This window comes from Petaurus breviceps, unplaced genomic scaffold (genome assembly GCF_028583685.1).
Source record: "Petaurus breviceps papuanus isolate PSGF00001 unplaced genomic scaffold, PetGlider_PUasm1.0 99, whole genome shotgun sequence".
Lineage (NCBI taxonomy): Eukaryota > Metazoa > Chordata > Mammalia > Diprotodontia > Petauridae > Petaurus > Petaurus breviceps.
Genome location: NW_027187465.1, coordinates 21,811,991 through 21,839,695, shown reverse-complemented (window position 1 = coordinate 21,839,695; position 27,705 = coordinate 21,811,991). Strand labels below are relative to the sequence as shown.

Here is a 27,705-nt window from a genome sequence, read left to right as displayed (position 1 = left end):
TTCAGGCTCTGCCACTGGGTGACTTGGGCATTTAACCTCTCTGTGCCTCAGTTTCCTCAGCTGTGAAATGGGAATAACTGCAGTAGATACCTCACAGAATGGTTTTGAGGAAATTTCTTTGTAAGCCATCAAGTGCTATGAAGATGTCAGCAATGATTGTTGTTATTATCACGATGACTAAATGAGAGAGAAGATTGGGCCCATAATGCAACTGCCCCTATAGACTAGGAAGGGCCTGTCTGAGGTGGTGTCCATATGGACAAGGAAGAAGCATTCAAAAAAAAACTATGCTGTAGTCACAGTGTAAATGTCAGTTACAATATCTCTAGAGTCATTTGTTGGAGGTGGAAAAATGTTAACCAAATGGGAAATGACATTTTGGAGAGACGGTAAAGTACAGTAGAGAGAGCACTGATTTAGGAGACAGAGGATCTGAGTTCAAATCCTGCCTCAGACACTTACTAACCCATGCAAACTTAGGCAAATCATTTCCCTTTTCTGGATCTTACTTCCCTCATCTATAAAATAGAAATAATTCTAGGACTTGGCACCCAGCGTTGTTGTGAGGATAAAATGAGGTCATATTTTTAAAGTATTTTACAAATTCTCAAGTGCTAGATAAGTGTGAACTATCACTGTCATCATCATCATCTCCCTTTCAAAAAGAGGGCACTAAATCTGTCTTTACCCTCCAGAGTTCTTGGTCAGGGAGCAGAGAATGGGAGGAGACTTAGTTTGGAGGCAACAGCAACAAGTGTAAGGGGAAGATGGGGTTGGGGAGCTCGGGAAGAAGACTTTTTGGACCAGTGAGGCATGGCTCGGGATAGTCAGTGCTCTGCCTACCAGCATGCAGCATCATAGGGTCACATCTTTAGAGCCAACCAGGACCTTAAAGGTCATTATGTCAAGACTTCTCATTTTGCAGATAAAGAAAATAAGGCTCAGAGCAGTTAAGTGACTTGCCTAGGGTCATACAGCTAATAAGGTTCAAATACAGGTCTTCCTGACTCCAAGTCGAGTACTCTCTCCACCGTGACACTCCCTGTATCTTAGGCCCATATGCAGCCTCAGAGATGGAGGCATTCAGAAGTTCTGGTCCCCTTGGCCCCGAACAGAGAGAAAGGGGAAATCAGATTATCAGTGAGTATTCATCAATCAGCAGGTTGCAGAAACATGGGGCATGCAAAGCTAAGTCACAGATGTAGGATGGGTGGAGGGAGGGCAGGGAGAAGGAAGGGAGGAGGGGAAAAAGAGAGAAAGAGGGAGAGGGAGAGAGACAGGGGAGAGGGAAGGGAGAGAGGAATGGGGAGGAGGAAAAGGGAAAAGGGAGATGAAGAAGAGAGAGGAAGACAAAGAGAGAAAGAAATGGGGAAGGAGGGGGAAAAGAGAGAAGGAGAAAGAGGGAGAGAGACAGGGGAGAGGGAAGGGAGAGAGAGAAGGATGGGGAGGAGGAAAAGGGAACAAGGAAGGAGAAGAGAGGAAGACAAAGAGAGAAAGAAATGGGGAAGGAAGGAGGGGGAAAAGAGAGAAGGAGAAAGAGGGAGAGAGATAGATGGGGGAGAAGGGAAGGAAGAGAGAGAGGAATGGGGAGGAGGGAAAGGGAAAAGGGAGATGAAGAAGAGAGAGAGAAACAGGGAGAGACAGGGAAGGAAGGAAGGGAGAGAGAAGGGGAGAGGGGAGAAAGGGAGAGAGGAGAGAAGGGGAGGGAGAGAGAAAGACAGAGAGAAGAAAGGGAGAGACAGACAGACAGACAAAGAATTGCTTCCTATGAGTGCAGGATCCCACAGTCTCTAGCCACAGGACCACAGAGCTCCTTCTGAAGCCCTCTCTTCACTGTCATCCCACCTTGAACCAAAATGAGCTCCCCAGTGACGTTGCCTAGACACCCAACACTTCTTGAGTTAGATCATCAAAAATTATTTATTACCTAGAAGTTGTAATACATTAGCTGGTAGTCAACAATTCACCAAGAGTTAGTTTCTCTAATCATCCCTAAGGAAAATTCGAGAGCCTAATCAACCAATCAATAAGCATTTATTAGACACTTAAAATGTCCAGGCACTGGTGATATAAAGAAAAAGCGAACGTCGTCCCTACCCTCAAGGAGCTTACATTCTAAGCAGGAAGATAGCATATGCATCAGAATTTTGCAGATGGAAGGAAATCATAGAGGGAAAGGTACTGGCAGTTGGGGGACACTGGACTAGTAGATCTTGAGATGAGTCTTAAAGGAAGACGGGTGTTTTTAGAGTTAGAGATGATGAGGGAGAGAGCATTCCAGGTATGGATACAGCCAAGGCGAAATTGTGGAAATAGGAGATAATGGAGCACTATAGGTGAAGAACAGAGAGTAATCCAGTATGTCTGTAACATGGAGTGTGTTGCAGGCAGTACAATCTAAGACCACAAATGTAGGAAAAGGCCACCTGGTATAGAGATTTAAATGCCCAACAAGATTCTGTATTTGATCTTGGAGGTAATTGGGAATCACTGGAGTTTGCTGAGCAGGAAAAAGAGACCCATGCCTTAGGAGAATAACTGTGGTGGTCCCATGGAGGATGGATTGGGATAAAGGGATAAGTAAGACATCAGAATAGGGGATTTTTCTAATAGATCAGTGTTTGAAAAGTATGCCTATGCCCAGGAAGGATGTTACAGGGGTACAATCTTAGAAGCATTGAGCACATGAGGACTGGGAGCACACGATCGATGATTCTCAGGTCAGGTGACTTCCTCCCCAAACTGAAATAGTTGGGAGACCTATCCCTGAGTGATCATTGAAAGACCATGGGAGAAAAGAAAGAAGGGAGGGAGGGAGGGAGGAAGGGAGGAAGGAAGGAAGGAAGGAAGGAAGGAAGGAAGGAAGGAAGGAAGGAAGGAAGGAAGGAAGGAAGGAAGGAAGGAAGGAAGGAAGGAAGGAAGGAAGGAAGGAAAAAAAAGAAGAAAAGAAAGAGAGGAGAGGGAGAAAGGGGAGAGAGAAAGAAAGAAAAGGAAGGAAGGAGAAAGAAAAGAAAGAAAGAAAAAAGGAAAAAGAAGAGGGAGAAAGAAAAATGAAAGGAAAGAGAAAGAAAAAAGAAATAGAGAAAGGAAGGGAGAAAGAAAAAAAGCAGGTGTAAAAAAGGAAAGAGAAGATGAGAGAAAAGGGAAAGAAGAGAGATGAGAGCAAGGAAAAGGAAAGAAGGGGAAGAAGGAGAGAAGGAAAAGAAAGAAGACAAGGACCCAGCAAGCCCATCCACCATTAGAAAGTTAAGGCTCTGAGATCAAAGTTAGACTGACAAGTGGCTGTCAGTACCCAGGGCTCCAACCCACACAGACGCACACAGTCTGGCCCAGATGGTGGGAGGCTTCTGTCTCCGTGATATTTTGGAGGGGTTCACGCATAGCTCTGCATATATGTGTTTTTAAACAGCATCTCGGACGTCGTTTCTTTTCCTCCCGTTTCCCTAAAAAAAGCCCAACAAACCCCCGCCTGCCGCTTCCCCTCAGATGGACCCAGTAGGAGTGTTAAGCGGCCCTCTCTCTTCCTTGATTCTCTGCAGATGCTAAAATAGGATCCCTTTCTACGTCTGTATGTCCAATAGCATCAGCTAGCGGCTGAAGTTAGAATAGTTGCCTTAAATCGAGCTCCCGAGACAATACCTTTGGAAAGGCTTGTCTTACATTAAAATATTACAAATCCTTTGCCGGCTTCCTCAGGAGGTTCAGATCTACTGTAATCAAAATGAATTAGTCATTTGATTAAGTGGTTTTTATGCATAAAGAACAGGTTAGGGGCTATCGTACAAAGACTGTGCCATTTTCTATCTCCTTTTTGTTTGGCTTTGTTATTTCCTCCTAACTATGAAGAGCTTGGCCAGGCATCTCCGACATCCCTGGTTGCTCATCCCTGTTGGCCCACCACGCTCAGCACATCAAAGGGCCTGTTACATTCAAACACTTCTGAATTTGGGGTTTGTTCTTCCTTCTTTTCCTGGCGGATCTTCAGAGGGGCAGCGGGGAGGGTGGTGATCTGGGAGGGCAGCCGACCTAATCTATATATTGACATGGAGCTGTTCAGCTCTGGGCTCCCAGCCTCTATCTGCCCGTGCCCTGTTCTAAGCTGGTAAGAGCACGGCGGCTGCTTGAAATAAAGAGGGAAGCTGAGGCAATGGCCAGTCATCAGATACTCATGTTTAGGAAGCCAGGATGACAGAACCCCAGGATTCTCTGAGCAGAAAGTCCTTACTCACCACAGACTCCCCCCTGAAACATCCCAGACCAGGGGTCACCCACCTTCTGCCCAATGCCCTTCTATTGCAGGGAGCCCACTATTAATCAATCATAGGACCATAAGAACACAGAAATAGAGCTGGAATGGACCCCAGGATAATCAACCAAAAGCATTTATGAAGTTCCTACTGTGCGTGGGGTAGGGAGCACAGTGGATAGGGGAGGCCTCTTGCACAAACTGGTTCTGTGACCTTGGGTAAATCATTTAAATGCTAATAAACTAGCAAGAGCCTACTATGTGCCAATCACTGTGCTGAGCACTGAAAAACACAAAGACAGCAGTAGTGATCTGCATTAATCAAGGGAATCCCCTACATCATTCATTCCAGTGCAGCCCCTCCTGTGTTTGAAGGGACTTTGAGTCAGTCAATAAACATTTATTAAGTGCCCACTGTGTACCAGGCACTCTGCTAAGTACTAGAGATACAAATACAAAAACAGAACAGTCCTTGCCCTCAAGAAACTTATATTCTATCTTGGGAGATGGCATATACACGTAGAAATCTGTCATTCTTCAGTTATGTTTGACTCTTCATGACTCTTTCTTGTCAGATATACTGGAGTGGTTTGCCATTTCCTTCTCTAGCCCATTTTACAGATGAGGAAGCTGAGGCAAACAGGGTGAAGTGACTTGCCCAGGGTCACACAACTAGTAAGTGTTAAGTGTCAAGGCCAGATTTGAACTCAGGTCCTCCTTACTCCAGGTCTAGTGTTCTTTCTACTACCCTTGAAAGACTTTATTTGGGGGTGGGAGGGGCAGGTAGAGCAATTGGGTTAAGTGACTTACCCAAGGTCACACAGCTAGTTTTTTGTGTTAAGTGTCTGAGGTCAGATTTGAACTCAGGTCCTCCTGACTCCAGGGCCAGTGTTCTATTCACTGCACCACTTAGCTGCCCCTGCTTGAAAGACTTTAAATACAGATGTGTTCCTAGTTTTCATCTGTAGAGAGAATTACTTATACAGATAAAGATTTGGGTCAAAATAATAATGAATAATAATAACGATGTACTACGCATTGAGTAAGAGATAGGGACCAGACCTGTGATTTCATTACTATACAGAACTCCCTTGACCAAGGCAAGTTGGCACATTCCTTATAATTTACTATAGTAATAAGTTGCCTGGAGCAGTGCTGTCAGTTGCAAGTAGAAATAGATCCCTGTAGGATATATATTGACTTAGAAAACCATAAATTAGCATTGTCTATGTCATATTGTGGGCAAATAGGTGATCCAGGGGGTAGAGCACCAGGTCTAGAGTCCAGAAGACTCATCATCCTGAGTTCAAATCTGGCCTCGGACACTTACTAGCTGTGTGACCCTGGGCAAGTCACTTCACTTTACCTCAGTTTCCTCATCTGTAAAATGAACTGGGGAAGGAAATAGCAAACCACACAGTGTCTTTACCAGCTCAGACATAACTGAACAAGAGAAGAGAGTAAGTTCCTTGAGGGCAGGAAGTTTTTTGGTTTTGTGATGGAATTCCAGCTCCTAGCACAGTGCCTGGTATATAATAGGTGCTTAATAACTGCTTCTCATATGTTGGATGAATGAGCCACCATATTTTATAGTGGCCAGTGTTAAGAGCTGGAGTCAAGAAGACTGGATTCGAATCCCACCTCATACCCTTTCTAGCTGTGTGACCCTGGACTAGTCATTTTAACAGTCTCCTCGGTTAAACAAGGAATTTGGAATCAAGGATCTCTAAAGCCCCTTCTGTATCGAAATCTAGCATCCCACGAAGGAATGAATGACTGAGAGCCAGACTCCTTTGCATTCCTGGCCCTGGCACACTCCTACTCACAGAGGCAACTTAATAATAATAACTAAAATTTCTATGTCTTGTTAAAGTTTGCAAAACTCCTTTTGTTCAATCATTTTCAGTCGTGCCCAACTCCCCATGACCCCATTTTACAGTTTTTCTGGCAAAGATACTGGAGTGGTTCACCATTTCCTTCTCCAGATCATTTTACAGATGAGGAAACTGAGGCAAACCGTGACTTGCCCAGGGTCACACAGCTAAGTGTCTGAAGCTGGATTTGAATTCAGGGAGATGAGTCTTCCTGACTTCAGGTCCAATATTCTGTGCACTTTTGCACCATCTAGCTGTCTTATCAACTGCACCACCTTGCTGGCCCCACAAAGCTCTTATGTAAACATTATGTCATCTGAGCCTTATAATAACCCCATGAGGTCAACACTATCAGGATTATTATCTTCATTTTACAGAAGAGTCAACTGAGTCTCAGAGAAGTTGGGTGACTTGGCCATGATCACACAGCTGATGATTACCAGAGGCAGGATTCAAACCCAGTCCCTCCTGAAGCCAAGTCCACTGCCATCAATCAGCACCTAGAGGAGGGAGTGAGAATGGTTCCATGCAGACAGGCAGATTTTTAAAATCTGAAGGAGGTGAGGAAGGGATAAAGGCATCATCCTTGTTCATAGAAGATGCCCCATTTATTCCAGTCCTGGAGATTAGAGGCTGCAGGATTCTGGGAAATGACAATCAGAGAGAATTTCATCTAGCCCCCCAGGAAAATAGGGCTGTGCCCAGCATCACATCATCTCTCCCTGGCAATGCTGGTCCAGGTTTCTCAGGGTGGGAAATGAGGCCATACCTGTTCTTGACTACCATCCCAGGAGAAGATTCGCATTGGAAAGGGCCTCATTAACTAATCCTGGGTACAGCGCACACCTCACCATTTGTAACAGAGAGAGCCTGACAGGAAAACAAGGAGATGGAGCCAGAGGGCTGAGTTCAAATCCTGCCCCTGGGGCAGCTGCATAGTGTGGTGGACAGTCAGACTCACACTAGCTTTGTAATCCTGGGTAAGTCACTTAAAGTGCTGGCTGCCTCAGTGTCCTTATATGCAAAATGGAGATCACAACAGCATCTACCTCCCAGGACCATCGTGATGACCAAATGAGATCATATTTGTAAAGCATTTTGTAAACCTTAAAGCACTATATGGATGCTAACTGTAGTTATTATTACTACTATTAGCTGTGTGCCCTTAGACACATAATGAACCTCTCTGAGCTTCTGTTTTACCCTCTATAAAATGAGGATAATAAATCCTATAGAACCTCAGAGGGTTCATGGGATCATAGATCTGGAGCCAAACATGGATCCCAACCTCCTCATTTTATAGAGGGGAAACTGAGGCTTTCAGACATGAAGTGACTGCCCAGGATCACACAGCAAGGATCACAAGACCACAGATTTATATCTGGAAGGAACTTCAGAGACCATTGAGTCCAACCCCCTCATTTTCCAGATGGAGAAAGAAAGGTAAAAATAATATGTCCAAGGTCACATGGCTAGTGAGTGTCTTGTAAGGTTCACATGAGATTACATATGTAAAGCCCTTGGCAAACCTTACAATGCATAGAAATATCAGCTATTATCATCTCATTCAGTCGTTTACCTCTAGCCCTATAAGACACATAGTACAAGAACTCTTACCCCCACTTTCCATATGAAGAAACTGAGGCAGACAGCACTTTAAGTGACTTACTCAGGGTCACACAGCAAGTAAATGTCTGAGGTTGGATTTGAACTCAGTATATATTTGATCATTTTATGAGGGAGAAAACACTGAGAACAGGAAAAGCTTCCCCACAGGGGGGTGACCCATAAGCTGAGCTTTATAGTGAGCTCAGGATTCGAAGAAGCAGAGGAGAGGAGGGGGTACCTTCCAGGCATCTCAGAAAAACCTGTTCAAAAAGACAGCAGAAAGAAAAGCAGTATTTGAAAAAACAGCAAGCTAGCCAATCTGGGCAGGGAATGATATACAATACGCCTAGAAAGGCAGGCAAAAGCCAAATTGTACAGGATTTTAATGCCAAGCCAAGGAGTCTGTATACCACCCTAAAGGCAATAGGGAGCTAGTGAGGATTCTTGACCAAGCCCTATTTATTGACCACTTACAATGCACCTTTGGCCCTGAGCTAGGTGCTTTTTGAAGAAAAGAGCAGGAGAACAAGGCATAAAGTCTCCCCATCGTTATTTCTCTATTTGCTGAAGAGTTGACTCCAGATATTATAAAGTGAGCCTATGTTTGGCTGTTGTTTTTTTCCTCTCTCGCTTTCAATTTACATTGGTGGGAACAGCGACTGACATTTAGCTGATGCCTTAAATAACACTCCTGGACAAAAGAGTTGAGAACACCTTTGATTCACCAGCATGCCTGTTCCATACATTTTAAGCCTGCATAATGTGACAGAGCCTTCTCCTCTGTTCCTCTAAATAATTCTTCCCCACCCCCCACCCCCAACAAAAACTCCTGGAAAGGAAATTCAGAACGGGTAGCGGAGGGCTCCGTGGACTTAACCCCAAAGAGGATTGGGGGAAGAAATTAGTTTGCAAGCTCGCTGAAAAATCTAGGAACTCAGCAATATGCTGGGGGGAGGGGGAAGAGAATAAATAACGGAAGGTGCCCTGGGAAGTAAATTATAATCATCTCTGTGTACATTTTAGAGCAGAGACTTAAAACAGCTCACAGCCCAACTCTTTGTATGTTCAGAAATAATGAGAATTCTCCAGGAATGGGGCCGCCTTCTTGAGTGGAAACTGCCTCTCCATGGAGGCCCATTGGAATGGGCTGGAATGTAAAAAAGGAAAGAAATGGGCTTGACGCCCATAAAAATCCCATCACTATTAATATTAAGTAAGACTGAGTTATTCCATCACTGTTGGGTCCATCGGGGTCAGGTGCTATGATTCTCCCAAAGGAGACACCAGAATCTCTTCAATTGGATTTGGTTGAACCTGCAATTATTAAGTGACTACTGTGTGCTGGGAATTTATTATTTCCGAGGGAAGGGGCAGTCATGGAGAGCCTGTGGCCTGGAGGCCTCACGTGGCCCTCTAGGTCCTCAAGTATGGCTCTTTGACTAAATCGAAACTTCCCGGAACAAATACCCTTAATAAAGGTTCGGTAAAATGTGGACTCAATCAAAAGGCCACACCCAAAGACTTGGAAGGCCACACCCCTGGTAGGGCAGAGAGAGGGAGGCTTGAAGATGAGACTAACAATAGCCAGCATTTATACAAGGTAAGCACTTTGCAAATATCATCTCATTCAGTCCTCCAAACAACCCAGAGAGGTAGGTGGATCTTATTATCAATACCATTTTACAGATGGGGAAACTAGGGCAGAGTTCAAATTATTTGCCCAGAATCATATAATAAATGTCCAAGACTGGATTTGAACTCAGGTCTTCCTGACTCCAAATTAAGTACTCTATTCACTGGCTACCTAACTTCCCAGGAAGAACTGAATTTAAACCCTAATTCTGGTGGGCTGTGTGACCCTGGATAAGTCACTGAATTTCTCAGTGCCCACAGCAACTCTGACACTTTATACAAGTCACAGACCAAGTGCCAGCTAGCTATGCTAGAAGGCAGGTAGGAAATCACAAATCCATTTTTTAAATATGCTTTAGGCACCAGAGTTACAAAGTTAAAAAGCCCAGCCCCTAAAGAGTTTACATTCAAAGCAGGGGATATAATATGTCCACATAAGTAAGTACAAAGTGATTCCTGGGACAGTGAATGGAGAGTGGGACAGAAAGAAGGGACTGGTGGACAACCTGCAAAGGACTTCTGGAGGAGGTGCCCCTGGGCAGAGCCTGGAGGAGGCTGAGGATGCCAAGAGGCAGAACTGAGGTGGGAAACATTCCAGACGCAACAGTACCAATGGTAGCTGGCATTTCCAGAACTCTATAGATGTCATAACTCATCCTTGGACCTATCTGAGAAGCTTTGTTTCTGTTGTTGAGTCATTTTACAGTAGTATTTGACACTTGGTGACCCCATTTGGGATTTTCTTGGCAGATACTTGAGTGGTTTGTCATTTCCTTCTCCAGCTCATTTTACAGATGAGGAAACTGGGGCAAACAGGGTGAAGTGACTTTTTTGTGACCCTGTTTGAAAGGGTTTTCTTGGCAAAGATCCTGGAGTGGTTTGCCATTTCCTTCTCCAGCTCATTTTACAGATGAGGAAACTGAGGCAAATAGAGTAAAAATGACTTACCCAGGGTCACACAGTGTCTGAGGCCAGATTTTAACTCAGGCAGGTACTCTATCCACTATGCCACCTAGTTCCCCCAACATAGAATGATAGAAATCTGGAAATATAGTCAGCGAGAGATGCAGTCAGAATTCTACAGGTGAAATATTAAATGAGAACACATATAGGCATTATTAATGCATATTAGTCCCCATTTTCCAGATGAGGAAACTGAAGTTAACATGGTGAAGTGACTTGACAGCTAATACATGTCTAAGGTTGGATTTGAACTCAGTTCTTCTTGACTCCAGGCTTGTGCTCTACCCACTGCACTACCTAGTTGCCCTGAGACCCAGGGAGATAACAGGATAAATGGATCTTTAGAAGATAATCAATAGAGGAAAGTGACTCCTATTAAGGGGGGATCAGGAAATGCAGACGAGTGAGCAACTCCCCCCAGCTGTGTCTCTATTGTCTCTTGTCTCTGTTGCTTCTTGTGTCTGTCTGTCTTTTCCTTCTATGTCCTCTTGCTTCCTTGGCACCAGAGTCATCACTATTAATTCTAATGCCTGGGTTAAGCAATACAAAAAAGTTCCCTCAAATCAACTTTATAAGACAAATTGTAGTGTGTGTGTTTGTGTGTGTGTGATTGGAAGAGACTTTGGACCTCAGAACATAAGGCCCCATCAGGGAAGAAATCTCAGGGATGGATGGATGGATGGATGAATGAATGAATGAATGAATGAATGAATGAATGAATGAATGAATGAAAAGTATTTAAGTGCTTACTTAAGTGGTACTAAATCATTTCAGCCCTTCAGTTTCCCAATTTGTCTCTTCTCTCTTCATCTTTCAAAAGGGATACTTGCCCTGCCTAACTCACAAAGGGATGTTATAAGGATGGCCTTTTGGGAACCTTAAAACACTCAAGAAATCTAAATTATTATTATCATGCATTTGTGGAAATTGAAACCTAGAGAGTTTAAGTGATTTAAGTTACTGATTAAGTAGCGCAGACTTCCCAACTCTAGGTTCAGGAGACAGTCTGTTAAAGCACATTAACTCCTGAGAATGTGGCCGCTTCCTTAGATGAAAAGTCCATTGGAGAGCAGGGAGAGGGGAGGGAGGATGACCTACCATTTCATCTGAATGAGACCTGAGTTCAAATTCTGGCTCTGCCACTTACTAAGCTGCGCAACCAAGGACAAGCTCTCTAAGCTTCAGTTGCCCCTAAGGTCGCTCTCAGCTCCAGATGTATGATCCTATAGACTCCAGTTGAACTATGGTCCCTTGACCTTAAAGCATTGTATAAACAGTAGTTGTGTTAGCCAGGAATCCAGCTGGCTACAGATGTACATTTCAGTCAATCAAAAAGCACTTATTAAGCACTTGCTGAGTAACAGGCACTATGCTTAGTGCTGTGAATATACAAAGAATGAAAAAGTCCCTGCCCTCAAGGACCTTACATCCTAAAGGGAGAGAAAACAAGGACATGTCTAAGTAGGTACAGAGTCAATCAATCAATCAATAAACATTTATTCAGCACCAACTATTTGCCAGTTGCTGTAGATCTGGGGATATAAAAGGAGGGAGTCCCTGCCCTCAAGGAGCTTACAATCTAATTGGGGAGAAATTGTGCAGACAAAGCTAGGTACCAGATAAATAGGAAATCATTAACAGTGGAATTAAGAGGAGTTAGGGAAGGTTTCCTGTAACAGCCAGGATTTTAGTTGGGATTTAAAGGAAGCCAGGGAGGTCAGTAGGTGGAGATGAGGAGGGAGAGCATTCCAGGCATGGGGACAACCAGACCGAAAGTGAGAGATAGGGTGACTTGTTGGTCCCTGGACCTGAGAGTATGTATTAGGGAGTAAGGCGTGAAAAGACTGGGAAGGTGGGAGGGGGCAGGTTATGAAGGGCCTTGAATGCCAAACAGAGCACAAAGTTGCTAACTATTTTCGTGGGAGGAAAGCAGGAAAGGCTCCATGAAAGAGTGTGTTTGAGCTGTCTTGAAGGGAGAGGTTTCTATGACAGGCTTAGCACAGTCCCCAGCATACAGTAGACACTTACTGAATGTTGATTGATGGATTCCTTCACTCTTGCAGAGGTGATATGAACTCCTGCCCTGTTCTCTCCTCCTCAGACCTTCTGAGATCACAAGCAGCATTTCCTCCTCAGTGACAGGTTGCAGACACGGGGAGCAAATACCCTCTCTAGGGGAGACCAGCCTCTGTCCCAAGAAGGCAAACATCTCTGATGTGATGAGCAGGGGCAGAATGGCCATGCTGGTCAGTTCACCTCAGGGAAGGGCACTTCAGGAAGCCCTAGGGCCACCTCCCCAGCACTTCTCATGATGCCCCAGAGGAGTTCAGTGTCACTTGTCAGATACCCCGCAGATACTTGGAGGCAGGAGGACACCCCCAACTTCATGTTCCTTGCCTGGTCTCTGATCATAATCCCACCCACCCAGTGGCCCAGGAGGAATCCACTAATGACTTATTTTAAAACGATCATCCCAGTCTGAAAGGCAATATAGTATAGAAAAAAGAGGGTTGGCCTTGGAGTCGGGATGACCTGAGTTCAAATTCCACCAGTTGCATGACTTTCAGTCACTTAACCCCTTAGGACCTCTCTAACACTATGTTGAAGGAGAAGGTGCTGATCTGCTTTGATGGAGGGAGTTTCCTTACCTGGGAGTTCCCCCATGATAATTAAATCACAGGATTTCTGTCCTAAAATGTTCATTACTGGGAGGATCTCTACTGTGCCCTGCCCTCAGTTCCTTCCCAGAGACTCTTTGCCTGAGTTGAGTAATTGTGAAATCCCTACCCCAGTCCCATGCCTAGCTTGCCATGGCCACTTTGGCCACCCATTCCAAGCCATCGCCATCTCCAACATGACTTATCCACAGCCCAGACATCTTGGGGAGGCGAAAGAGCCTGACAGCCCACCCACTGCTGGAGTCAAGTGGGGAGAGTCCTGTATCAGAATTCATGAAACCCCAGGTCCAAACCCTTTCTCTGCTACTGACTCCCTGGATGACCTTGGATAAGTCACTGCACATCTCTGAGCCTCAATTTTTCCTTAGTGGATACTAAGGCAGGACCACAGGCTGCTTCTGGATCCCAAATCCAAAAGAGCTTTTGGTCTCTTTGACCAAAGTCAGAATCCTAGAACCTCCAAGGCAGCGGGGGCCTCCAAATACAGCTAGCATAGCCTACACCTGTACAAAAATCCCTCTAACAGGGTCCCCAGCAGCAACTTATCCAGGATCTGTTCACATACTTCTAGTGACAGGGTGCTCACCACCCCCATATTCCAATTTTGAACAGCTCTCCTGGCTAGGGAGCCTTTCCCGCCATCAGACACAGTATGGTAGACAGAGTACTGGACCTGGAGTCAGGAGACCTGCTTGGCTCTGCCTTTTGCAAGCTATGGGATTTCCTCGTATGGGCCTCTAATTGTTCATCTGTTAAATGGGGGCAATAACACCAGCCCTAGCTACCAAACAGGGTCATTGGGGGAAAAAAAAGTTCATTAACCTAAAGTATTTCAGAAAGGTCCCAGGATCATTTCAGATTTAGATCTGAAAGAGACTAAGTCCAGACCCCTCATTTTACAGATGAGGAAACAGATCCAGAGACATTTAGTCAGTCAACCACTCAAGACACATTTGTGTAAGCAACTACTATGCACCAAGCTTTTTGCTAAGCACTGGGGAGACAAAGGAAGGCAAAAAACAGTCCCTGATCTCTAGAGGTTTAAGAGGAAGGATACGGTGCAAGCAAGCCTAGATGGACAGAGGAGAAATTGGAGCTTTATTTTACAATCCCAGATCACCCAGCACACTTGTGAGGATCAGAGCGTGAGGGGTGCAAAGCACTTTGCAAACCTTCAGATGCTACGGAAATATAAGTTACTGTTGTACGATGAAGGTCACTTCATTATTCTTATTATTGTTGTATTCATATGTTATTGTTCTTCACCTATGGATTTCCCATGCTCGAATGTGTGCAGTCAAGGCAGATGAAGCTTCTGCCTCCCCTCATCCACCAAACCTATAATTTTGTCAGGGCAGGCTATTGGGTTTGTCAGGCCCAATCTGTATTTTATGAACTGGCTTTGATAATTGCTCATTATATTGTTTATCTTCTAAGTGTTTGCCCATCAATTGCCTTCTTATTTGTCCTAATATTTTACTCGGGATTGAAATGAAGCTAACTGGCCAGTAATTTCGTGGGTCTCCCTTTTTAAAGATCAGCACAGCCCTGTTACAGAAAAGATTTTCTGTGCCATCTCAGGAGAGACACAAAACGTCTCTGCCCCAGGCCCTAGAGGTTCAGGAAGACTCCAGAAGGCTTCCAGAAGGGATAGGGAATGAACCACCTGCTCAAAACAGCTGGGCTGGGACACTGGGGCAAACCCAAGGTAGTTTACCAGGTCCCAAGAACTGAGTTCAAATCCCAGCCCTGAAATTTTCTATTTGTGTGACCTTGGGCAAGGCAGGCAGGCAATAAACCTTTATTAAGTCCCTATTATGTCCCAGGCACTATGCCAAGCACTGGGTATATAAAAAGAAAGGCAAAAAGACAATCCCTGCCCTCAAGGAGTTTATTATCTAATCTAGGTCTATGGTCTTGTCAATTTTCTGTGTGAACTTGGCTAAGTCACTTAACTTCAGAAAGTTTATCCATAACCTTAATGCAAAAATCCTGGCCATTCTCTGCTCTGGTCAGACCATATGTGGAATAATCTTGTTCAGTCCTGGGCACCATATTTTAGGAATGCCTTTGATAAACTTTATGGCATCCAGAGGAGAGCAGCCAAGATGGTCAAGCAATTATTATGCACTTATTATGTACCAGGGCACTGTGCTAAGCAATTTACAATCATTATGTCATTTGATCCTTACAACAAACCTGGGAGATGTGTGCTATCATTATCCCAGTTTTACAGATGGCGGAACTCAGGCAGACTGAGATGCCCTGCCCAGGAACACACAGCTAGTAAGTGTCTGAGGTCAGATTTGAACTCAGACCTCCCTGACTCCAGACACTGAGCTGTCTCACGCTCCAATGCTTGTCTCCAGGCCCCCTGGCAGCACACAATGAAACCACCCTTGGCCCATAAATACGAGACTTTGATCTTATAACCTCTGGCAGCCTCAGTCTTGTCATCTGTAAAATGAGAGTTTGATGAGTTTGTGAATCCACTGCTTGCCTCATTATTCCATCCAAAAAGCCGGGTTGAGTGTGCCACTTCTCCCATCTCTCTGAGATTGGGCATGCCCAGAGTGGGGGTGCATCTCACCAATGTGTCCTCCCATTGAGTCCCAGATCAGTCAGTCTTCCAGAATGGGGCTAAGCACAAGGGGCTACAAAGAAAGGTCAACGACAGTCCCTGACCTCAAGAGCTCACAGTGGGAGGGGGAAGACAACATGAAAACAACTCCATACAAACCAGATGGGGGCAGGTTCCATTGGGAGCCGTCTCTGAGGGAAGGCGTTAGTGGTGGTGGGATCAGGAAAGGCTTCCTCCAGCAGGTAGGGTTTAGGCTGAGACTTGACGGAGGCCAGAAAGTGGAGCTGAGGAGGAAGGGCATTCCAGGCAAGGGACAGTCAGGAGATGGAGTGTCCTGTAGGAGGAACAGCCAGGAGGCCGATGACACTGGATTGAAGAGTAAGGGATGGGAAGAAAGGTGTCAGAAGACCAGAAAGGGATTTAGAAGCCAGGTTGTAAAGGACTTTCAAAGCCATATGGACAATTTTATATTTGATACCAGAAGTAATAGGGAGCCACTGGAGTTTACTGAGCGGAGGAGTGTGGGGTGACATGACGAGACCTGTACTTTAGGAACTTTGAAAGATGAATGGGAGATGGATTGGAGTGAGGAGAGACTGAAGGCAGACAGACCCCCACCCCAGAGGCCAGTGCAATACTCCAGGCATGAAGTGAAGAGGGTGTGCACCAGGGTGAGGGCAGTGTCAGAGGAGAGAAGGGAGCGTAATCAAAATACACTTTGAAGGTAGAATTGACAAGACTTGAAAACAGGTTGGAGAGGAACCTCTGAGAAGCCCTATAGTCCAACACACTAATTTTGTAGATGGAGAAACCAGGGAAATGAAACAGTTTGCCTAAGGTCATATCCGAGTTAGAATTGGAACCTAGGCTAATAAATCAAGAAGCATTTATTGAGCACCTACTGTTTACCAAGCACTATACTGGTCATCCTGTGAGCTCCCTGCCAACCAGTTGTCCAAATGCCATCCCTGTGAGTTCATCAAGAATGCTTCTCCTGAACCAGTGGGGCCAAGAAGGAAAGGGTAAATAAATGCACAGATTCTCCACTCTGAACAAAAAACAAGAGGCTTCAAAAATTGTAAAGCCTTATCAAACCTCCACTTAACATCCTCCAGGGTCTCCATGCCCTGACCTGACCCACCCTTGGCAACCCAGCATAAGAGCCCTGTAACAAGAGAGTTTGCAGGATTGAATGGGGAAGGAATCACAGTGACCTAAACAGTTATAGCATTGGAACACAATGCAACATCAATCCTATAATTCCCATACCCGTGAATGGATGCCATCCTTTATTACCATTGCATGTAATTATCCTGCATTGATACTTGTACAGGCTGGGTGCTGGGCTCGGCTCTTTCCCCTCACCGCGATGGAGCTGGATTTTTCCTCTCTAGTCATCCCGGAATCAGGGCAGGGCCCTCAGCAGTCCCCCGCAAGCCAGGCCTGGGACCCGAACACCCTGAGCTGCTCTCATGTTGGGCCGACTTCCCTGACCCTGGACCCTTGTTGGCATTTTTTCGAGAAACACAACACAATAGGCAGCATTTTCTTGAACTTATTAAAAAACCCAGACTTGTAAATTAATTTGTTCGGTGTTGTACAATGGCGGTGCAGATGGACTCATTAGCATGCACACAACAAATAATTATAGATGAATTTTTAGCTGGCCTGCCTAATGGGCTTGCTGGGTTAATTATGTCAATGTATAATTACATCAGCCGTGGGAGACATAATGGCGCACCCTGCTGAGCAGACACTAGCTAATGATGGTGTAATGCTGACAGAGGGGAGACAGACTGTTTGAATGCACCTGCTTACCTCGGCATAAACTGCCATTGTCTCCTTCTTCCTCTGCCTAAATAAACAGGCATCACCAGGAGGAGGTGGGGGGGGGGAATGATGGAGGGAGGGAGAGGGAAAAGGTTTGCTTGGTGAGGCCAAGGGGCAGCCAAGGAGCAGCCAAGGAGCTCTCTCCCAGTGCTTCTGGTGGGAAGGGGTTGGGTGGTCTCCAGATTCTCAGCAGGGGCAGGGCGAGATGCCACTCTGGGGTTAATGCACAACTCAGAAATGCCCACTTGGGAGGACAAGTTCTTCATGGGGATGGGAAACGGAAATGAAGCAGTGTGGGGTGGGGAAAGACAGTAATTGAATTGGGAGTGTTGGGACTGGCCATGAGCTCTCTGAAGGAGCTGCTTCTCCTCTGCAGGAGCATGTCGCCCTCTGTGACATGAGGGATGGTCTCTAAAAACACTTCTAGTTCTGGCATTCAGTGCTCTAAGGCCCCTCTCACCACTGGCCTTTTTGGTACAAATGTTCCTCTCAACTCTGATTTTCTATAATCTGAGATCCCTCGTAGCCCTGTGTTCTAGATATATTATGTTCTAAGACCCCTCCCAGGTCAGACATTCCATATTCTAGACTCCTCCCAGTTCTGATATTCCGTGTTCTATGGTCCCTGCAGCTCTGACATTCCATGTTCTAAGGTCCTTCATGCCTCTGTATGTTCTGGGCATGTAGGCCTTGTCTGCTTCATCTCCCCCTCAGGATTCTAAGTATATCCTGATATTGGCGGGGGGCGAGGGGGGGGTTCTATTGCTATTGGTTCAATCCTCCATTTCTGTGGATTCTCGCCAGCATCCATTGTCAGGTGCAGTTAACATCTTTCCTCTATCATTGATGGACCCAGTGGTTAGCACTCCAGGATCATTTAATCAATTACCTTTTATAAAAGGGAAATTTATTGAGAAGATACAGTAAGAACAAAAGTACAAACACAGCCCCCCAAGCCTGAAAGAGAGTGAGGCACACTCCCTCAACGCCTTGGCCTCTGGGAGAAATGGGCTCCGATTTAAAGCGGTTACTATGAAGGATTCACCCCACCAAGTTCCATTTGGAATGTCATCTAACTGCTGGCCAAGCCACTCCCTTGCTGCCAGACACAGGCTCTCAGCTTGGCTATCTGCGTTACTGAGCTGGGGTCTTTTCCTGGGGGCTTCATTTCAGTCTGGGTAGGAAGAGTAAGGCCATTGGTATTCTCCCCACCTAGAGGCTTACAGCAGTTTCTGCCTCACTCACCACCATGAAAAGGAGAGAACTGCGTACTTTTGTACACACGCTCATTTCTGGCTCAGCTGCCGATTAACAGGCTCCTCTTCAAGTCACAGTAAGTAGACAGGAACCAGTTACAGAAGCTTGTTCATGCCCTCCATTACACATACCTAGAAAAGGCTGACCAAGCATCCATGGGGGGACAGCATCAGTCTGAGAATTCTGCTCTAGCTCTAGAGGACTGGATTTCATTGACCAGTCTCCCATTCTGTATGTAATCCTTTTATAGTTTATAAAAGGATTACATTATATATATAGTTTATAGTTTATAGTTTAAAAAGTTCTTTCTTCACATGAACCCTCTCCTGGGAGACAACAATATTATTAATGATGCTATCAATTAATAATACTATTAAATACTATTTTTAATAAATTAATCAAGAATTCTATCATTTAATAATGGTAGTATTAAACACCATTGTTTATAGATTGATTCATAAGATTATTAATATTGATATTATTAAACAGTATTTAATAAAAATTTTAAACTATTACTAATAATGCATCTATAGAGTACTTTTTAAGGTCCATGTAGTGCTTTTTCTGCAACAGCCTGTGAAGTAAGTAGCACAAATTTTTTTGTCATCATTTTACAAATGAGGAAAGTGAGACTTTGAGAGCTGAAAGTCTCTTGGATGAGAGAGGTCATCCAAGGTCACAGTGTGGGGGGGCAGAGTTCACACCTAAACATTCAGACTCCAAAGTTTAGTACTCCTACTACATCAGGTTACCTTTTGAAGACAGAGGTTTATTATTCCCATATTATATTATATTGTATTGTATATATTATATTAATTATATTATATTATTCCCATAAGGAAACTTGAGATTTGGAGCAGTTAAATGTCTTATTCTTGTCACACCATTAGTAAGAGGCAGAGGCTGGACTTGACCCAGGATCTGACCCCAAATCCTATGCTTTCCTCATTAAGCCAGGCTGGCTGCCTCTCCATGTTGGAGCTATGGGGAAAGGGTTTAAGGGTGGGAATTGGGCAAACCGCTCACCAGGTTGCTTTCCCCCCAGACCCCGTGCCTGTGTTTGAGGCAGCAAGAAGCTTAGAAGACAGATTGCAGCAGTTACAAGCTTTCGACCCCAGCAGCCAACCCCTGAAAGATCTCCACATCCAGAGGAAGAAACATCCAGAGATTCTCAAGACCAAAGGTACCATCACATTCTGCCTAAAGGTTTCTCTGAGGAAAATAATCTGGGGTTTTTAGTGGATCGTAGGTTTATAACTGGCCAGTGTTGGAAATCCAAAGCACTTCACTGGACCGTCCAGGCTTCCTCTGCCCTGCATCTGTAGGATTGTGTTCCAGTCTGGGCACCAGAGTTTAAGAAAAACGTTGGTGAAGCAGAGTATCCAAAGGAGAACCAGGATGGTGAAGGAGCTAGAGTTGACCTCATATGAAGATTGGGTTAAGGAACTGGGGGTGTTAACTTGGGAGGAGAAAACTCAGGGGGACAAGAAGGGCTTGTATGGAAGAGATCAGACTGGTTCTACTTGGCCCGACAAGGCAGAACCAAGTGTTACAAAGAGTTAAATTTGAGTTTAATGTGAGGAAAAAATGGAATGAGCTGCCTTGAGAGGTGGTGGGTCTTTGAAAAGAGTCTGGATGACCATTGTCAAGTCTGTTAGAGTGGAGATGGATGTCCTTTGTGCATGGGATGGACTGATAGATGGCTCTTGAGGTCCCTTCCAACTCTCACATTCTAACTGAGAAGGCATCTCTCTCCTATGATTCCATTTTTCCTCTATTTCCCCAGTTCCCCCCAACATCCCCAATCCCCAGGGAACTGCATCCAAGCTAAAGAGACTCAAGATATCTCACTTTACAGTAGTAGGGAAGCTGAAAGGATGGAGTACTTCAATTTCAAGAAGCCTTTATAAAGCACTTGCTATGTGCTCGGCCACTGTGTTCTATACTCTGATATAACTTAAAAGAATGAAATGGTCCCTGTAATCAGCCTCACAAGGAGTGGACCAGAGCAGGGGAGGGGCAAACTTGTATACAATCAGTCCATCAAGATTTATTAAGTACCTACTGTGTGCAAAGCCCTGGGGATGAAGAGACAAAAATGAAACAATGCCTACTGTCAAGGAGCTTACATTCTGGCTGGAAGAAACAGATATAGACCCTCTGAGCTTTAGATCTACATTCTTATGTCTTTTACTGTTCAGTCATTTCAGTCCTACTCTCCGTGACCCTGTTTGGGGTTTTTCTTAGCAAAGACACTGGAGTGGTTTGTAATCTCCTTCTCCAGCTAATTTGACAGATGAGGAAACTGAGGCAAACAAGGTTAAATGACTTGACCAGGGTCACACAGTTAGAGACTGATATCAGATCTTCCAGACTCCAGGCCCAGCATACTCTGTTCACTACAGGAGCTATCTAGATGTCCCATCTCATGTCTAAGTGACCTCAAAAGTGAGGTGAGAAATACTATTCCTCCAAGGAGCGCTGATTTCACCTCCATGGGTATTCCTTGCATTGTTTTAGTTCCTAACCCCTTTACATATTAGTCTGTCTCCAGGAGCTTCTTGTCCAAAGCCACCGCCCTATGTCTGGTGGAGCCTTTTCAGGCTTTACCATGTTGGTCACTGCATCTTAGAATCATATCTAGAGTTGAAAGGGACGTTGGTGAGGGAGTCCAATCCCCTTATTCTACAGATAAAGAGACTGAGGCCCACCAAGGTTCAATAACTAAGCATAACATCCTGGATCTGAAGCTTAAAAAGACCTTGGAGGTCATCCCCATCATTTACCAGATGAGGAGACTGAGGCCAGGAAAAGAAAAGTCATTTTGCCACAGTTACATAGAAAGTAAGCCACAAAACCAGAATCCAAAGCCAACTCTTTGGACTGTTGAGCCAGCCTGCTGTGTGTAGGCATACATGAAGCCCTCCCTGCTTTAGTGGGGCCCACCAGACCTTGTACAGATTTAAATCCTCTCTCTGGGTCAAGCACTCTTGGCCTTTGTTGTGTTATGGAATCCTTTGGAGGCTAGAGAACCCATGGATTTCTTCTCAGAATTGACAATTTTAAATATATAAAGCACATGGGATTACAAAGAAGCCAATTACAATTGACTTACAGCTATCAAAATATTTTTTAAAACAAGTTCATTCCTTAAGAGTCCCCGCTGGTAATCTCTTCAATGCCTGTGGGTCTGGGCGTTCTTCAGGATGATTCTCCAGGTGACATATCCAGACTTTTCCGAGTCTCAAGAGACCAGAGTAGCCACTGAGTCAGACCCATACCCCCCAAAAGAATCCCACTACAATGTACCCACCAAGTGTTCATTCATCTGTAAGAAGAGAAGAAGAGAAAACCCCCTCTTTCCCCCTCCACTTGTAGAAGACTCTCATTGTCGGGAAGTTTTTCCTGCTATCAGTGTGACTCTGGAGTAGGGGGAGGCTGGTTGTTGCCTTCCCCACTTCCACCCATTGCTTCTGGTTCTGAACTCTGGGGTCACCAGATCTTCTACTAACCTAGCTTTTGAAAGCCCAGGGTACCCAGCATGCCGCAACCAGACCCTGGAAGGGAATGAACCCCTGATTCAACACAATGCATTTTCCCTTTCAAAGGACTCTGTCCTTTCTACCCATTGATCCCCTCAACCTTTGTGAGGGAGGCCAGGGATGTTCCACAAACATTGGTTAAGTAGCTGCCTTGTATGGGCAAGAACCTTGGGGGAGATACAAGGAAAGAGATGAGGTGTCCTTTGAGCCCTGAAAGGATATAGGGCAGGGTGTGGAGGCAGGTCAATGGCAGCACAGGGTGACTAACTGCCAGCAGAGGACTTGGGGACTGCTTCCCAAGGAAAGCTTCCTGGGAAGAGCAGAATTTCTGCTGACAATTTGCACTTCAGAAAAGGGAAGAGTCTTTTGCTTTTTTATTTTTTGGTCTTTTTGGAGGGGGGAGGGCAGGGCAATTGGGGTTAAGTGACTTGCCCAAGGTCCCATGGCTAGTAAGTGTTAAGTGTCTGAGACCAGATTTGAACTCAGGTCCTCCTGACTCCAGGGCCGGTGCTCTATTCACTGTGCCATCTAGCTGCTCCAGGAAGGGTCTTCTTAAGAGGCAGAGGGATGGAGTGGAAGAAGAGCTGAATCTTGAGCCAGAAGGCACAAGTTCAAGACACAACTTACTAGCTGTGTGATCTGTGCCCTCAGTTTCCTCATCTGTTAAATGGAAATATTCATGCATGTACTACTCGCCTCACAGAGGTGTCATGACAGTAACCCTTCTTCATTCCAACGCGTCCCCCTGTTAATTATCTCCTTTTTATTTTGTATATGGTCTGTTCGCATGCTGGGAGACCCCTGTTACATTGTATGTACCTGGAGGACAGGGACTGTCTTTTGTTGCTTTTTGTATCTCCAGTGCTTAGCACGGTGCCTGGAATGTAGCAGGTGCTTGATATATGTTTATTGATTAATAATAGCTAAAATTTGTACATAGTATCCGCTGTGTGTTGGACACTATGCTCAGTTCTTTACATGTATTACTCGTTTGATCCTCACAGTAACTCAGGGAGGTAGGTGCTGTTATCCCCACCTTACAGGTGGGGAAACTGAGGCAGACAGTAGTTAAGTGACCTGCCCAGGGTCACACAGTTAATGAGTGTCTATAACTGGATTGGAATTCAGGTCTTCCTGACTCCAGGCCCACAGGATCCCGTGTTCTGTGGTGCCCCTAGCGGCCACCAGTGGTACAGTGGACAGCGCACTGGTCTTGGCATCACAGGCTCAGACACCATCGACTCCACTCCCCTCCCCCCCCCTTCTTTTTAGATGTGAAGAAACCGAAGCCCAGAGAGAGATCATAGGATCGGTCACAGGTCTAGAGCTGAAAGGAACCTTGGAGGCCACTGAATCCAACCACCTCGTTTTACAGATGAGGAAGTCAAGGTCCACGGAGGTGAAGGGACTTGGCCAACATCACGAAGGTAAAGAGTCCCTTCGCCTCTTTCGGCCTCAGTCTCCTCATCTGTAAAATGGGGATAATAATAGCCCCTACCTCCCAGGGTTGTTGTGGAGATCAAATGGAATAATACATTTCCAAACAATGTAAAAATAAATTATAAATTAATACTGATATTAATTATTATTACCCTATCATTATTAATTTTAAGCTTTTTGTAAGCCATAATTCTTTATCTCTTGGGGATCTCATCACTAGAGAGAGCCCCTGGTGTGGGAATTGCAGTCACCCATGCAGATCGAAGCCCATCTTTATCTTACTAGAAATTCCAAGGTTAAATGACTTGCCCAGGGCCACACAGCAGGTAAGGATGTATTCAGACCCTCCGGGTGATCTGGTGCTGGGGTAAGGTGAATATGGGCAGTTGAGAATTTTATCAAACACCAGCAACCACCTCACCCCACACCCCTCCATCCCTCCCGTGAAGAGGCACCACAGCTGATCAGCAGCAGAGTGGACCGGATGTATCAGCTCAGGAGCTGAAATCAATTTGGGAAGTTGGGGAGATCAATTTCTTTACACGGGTTATTGGTCTTTAGCCTCACAGAAGGAAGCTGCTTTCTCTACTTGTCATGCCTCTACAATGATGTCTTTCTGTCTTCTTTTCTTAACCTCCAGAGCAGAGAGAAGGGACGACTCCAGCTGGGTTCACGGTGTCAGAGGGACCCAGGCTTCCGGGCATTCCCAACAAAGCACTTTTAACAGAAACCTTGCTTCAGAGAAATGAGGCAGAGAAACAAAAGTGAGTGAGTCAAGGGTGTTTGCGGGGGCTAAGGGAGGTGTATGCATGGGAGTCCAGTGGTCAGGACTGGGAGGAGCAGACGCCCCTTGGTTCCCAAGAAAGTCTCCATTCTCATAGAAGTAGGTACTGATCCAGGAGGCCTGGACAACCAACTAATAGGCAGCAAGGTGGTTCAGTGGATAGAGCACCAGGTCTGGAGTCAAGAAGACCTGAGCTCTTCATTTCTCAAATATATGGAAAACTGAGTAAAACTTATAAGAATATGAGTCATTCCCCAGTTGGTAAATAGTCAAAGGATATGAACATGCAGTTATCAGAAGAAGAAATCAAAGGTATCTATAATCCTATGAAAATGCTCTAAATCACTATGGATTAGAAAACTGCAAATTAAAATAACTCTGAGTTACCACCTAGCACCTATCAGGTTGGCTAATAGGACAGAAAAGGAAAATGACAATTATTGGAGGGGATTTGGAAATATTGGGACATTAATGCACTGTTGGCGGACTTGTGAACTGATCCAACTATGCTGGGAGGCATTATGAACCTACACCCAAAGGGCTATAAAACTGTGCATACCCTTTGATCCAACAATAGCACTGCTAGTTCTGTATCCCAAAGAGATCAAAGAAAATGGAAAAGGATCTATTTTTACAAAAAAATTATTTATAGCAACTCTTTGTAGTAGCAAAGAATTGGATATTGAGGGGATGCCCATCAATTGGGGAATGACTGAACAAGTTGTGGTCTGCAATTGTAATGGAATACTGTTTTGTTATAAGAAATGATAAAGGGAATGGATTCCTAAAAACCTGGAAAGACTTATATGGACTGATGCAAAGTAAAGTGAACAGAATCAGGAGACCATTGTACATAGTAATGGCAGCATTATAAGAATTATCAACTGTGAAAGACTTAGCTACTCTGATCAATACAATGATTCAAGATAATTCCAGAAGACTCATGATGAAAAATGCTATGTTCAGCGAGAGAGAAAATTGGTGGAGTCTAAGTGCAAATTGAAGCATAATTTTTTTTAATTTCTTTATTTTTCTTGGGTTTATTTTTGCAACATTGCTAATTTGGAAATGTTTTGCATGATTTTGCATGTATAATTGATATCACATTTCTTGCCTTCTCAATGGGTGGGAGGAGGAAGAGGGAGGGAGAGGATTTGGAACTCAAAATTTTTTTAAACATAAATGAAAAAAATAACTGTTATTATTTTTTAAATAATATTTTTTTAAATAAGACCTGAGTTCAAATCCAGCCTCATAGACTTACTTAGCTGTGTGACCCTGGGCAAGTCACTTAACCTTGTTTGCCTTGGTTTCCTCATCTATAAAATTAACTGGAGAAGGAAATAGCAGTATCTTTGACAAGAAAACTCCAAATAGGGTCATGAAGAGACTGAACAATATCAATTATTATTATTAAGGCACTTAGCACATAGAAAATGCTATAGAAATGATAGTAGTAGTCACAGTCATAGCAATAGTAGTAATACTAGGGGTGGCTAGGTGGCGCAGTGAACAGAGCACCAGCCCTGGAGTCAGGAGGACCTGAGTTCAAATCTGACCTCAGACACTTAACACTTACTAGACATGTGACCTTGGGCAAGTCACTTAACCACAATTGCCCTCCAAAAAGCAATAAAAAAAATTTTTTTAATAGTAATAGCAGTAGTAATACCTATAGTAGTAGTAGTAATTACCATCATGTTTGTATACCCAAGTCACTCTTTTTTTCATTTAAAATTCTTTCTATTAATAAGCATTTATTAAGTAGTAGTTGTGGTAGTAATAATAGTAGTAGTAGTAGTAATAATAATAGTAGTAGTAGTAGTAGTCATAGTCATAGCAGTAGTAGAAGAGCATTAGCAGTAATAGTAGTAGAAGTAATTACCTTCACATTTGTGTACCCATAACTCTTTTTTTATTTAAAATGTTTTCTATTAATAAGCATTTATAATAACCATTAAAAAAAAGAAAATGATAAACAAAATCCCTTAAAACAAATGTGCATAATCAAGCAAAATTAATTCCCACATTGTCTGTGTCCAAAATATGTTCACGTTACTTACTCCTCAGCTTGAGTCCATCCCTTCCCTGTCAGGAAATGGGCAGCATCTTCCATCATTGGTCCTCCAGAGTCACAGTTGGTCAGTTAAGTCTTTCCAAATCATCTTTGCCACATTGCTATTATCCTAGAAATTGTTCTCCTGGTTTGGATTTTGAAGTATCCAATATTTTGAACCCACACATCCATGAAAATGTCCTATGAGATAAGGACAGCAGGGGTCATGTACCTTATTTTACCTATGGAAAAACTTGGGCCTAGATAAGTAAAGTGACCATTCCAAGGTCACACGTCAAGTTAATGACTAAGCCAGGAGCAAGCTTCCTGATTTCCTGGAGCTCCTCCCACTAGACCATACTAGCTTGTCTTGAATTTACCTACTATTTTTAAGAAAGTAATGGTTCATGTATGTAATTTCTGGGGTAGGCGGATGCTTATGAAGCTCTTTTCTTTTTTGAACAGTAAGTCTATTAATTCTATTAATTGTCTGATTAATGTGGTTAACAGGGCCTCTAGACACTGAAAGCCTCTTCTCCCCCCAAGGAGAGCCATGATCCCCTTAGGGACCTGGCATAGCCAGGACACCGAGTCCTTCTAAACACCCACTCTCAGGAGAGTTGTAGAAGGCTCCACTAGGGAGGAAGTTTTTTCTGAACACATTGCAACTCCCCCTTCTCTCCCCTCAACTGTTCCTGGTTCTTTCCTCCAAGGCCAAGGAGAACAAGACTAATCCCACTTCCATATGACAGCTATCACGGTCTCTCTGAGAATTCCTTTCTCCAGGGTAAACATACCCAGTTCTCTCAATGGATCCTCATAAAACATGGAGTCAAGGCATTTCCTCAGCCTGGTAGCACTCCTCTGGGCACCTTCCAGTTAATCAATGCCCTTGGTTTTCAAAATAAGATTATTTCATTAGACATATTAGGTTTTTAAAAGGTTTGTTGTATTGAATTTAAATGAGTAAAGAAGAGTGTGTGTTTGAATATTAAATATTATTACATATGGTGTTGAACATTTTGGATTGTTTAAATGCTAGGATATACCTTAAGAAGACTGTTTCATCTGAATATTTTGTGTATATACATACACATATATCCATAATAGAGTTGAATTTGGGGGATTGTTTAAATACTAGGATATATCCTCTTTGCCACAGATGGAAGGAAGGAAGGAAGGAAGGAAGGAAGGAAGGAAGGAAGGAAGGAAGG

At 44.2% G+C, this 27,705-nt stretch overlaps 1 protein-coding gene across 1 annotated transcript in view; it reads left to right on the top strand.

The window, feature by feature from the left end:
* The window catches only part of CUX2 (cut like homeobox 2), a 343,700-nt gene that overhangs the window by 259,640 nt on the left and 56,355 nt on the right, over positions 1 to 27,705 (top strand). The window contains exons 5-6 of the mRNA XM_069081410.1: positions 19,715 to 19,852; positions 24,292 to 24,415. Of these exons, the coding sequence (XP_068937511.1) occupies positions 19,715 to 19,852; positions 24,292 to 24,415 (262 nt within the window). The remainder of the gene's footprint in view (positions 1 to 19,714; positions 19,853 to 24,291; positions 24,416 to 27,705) is intronic.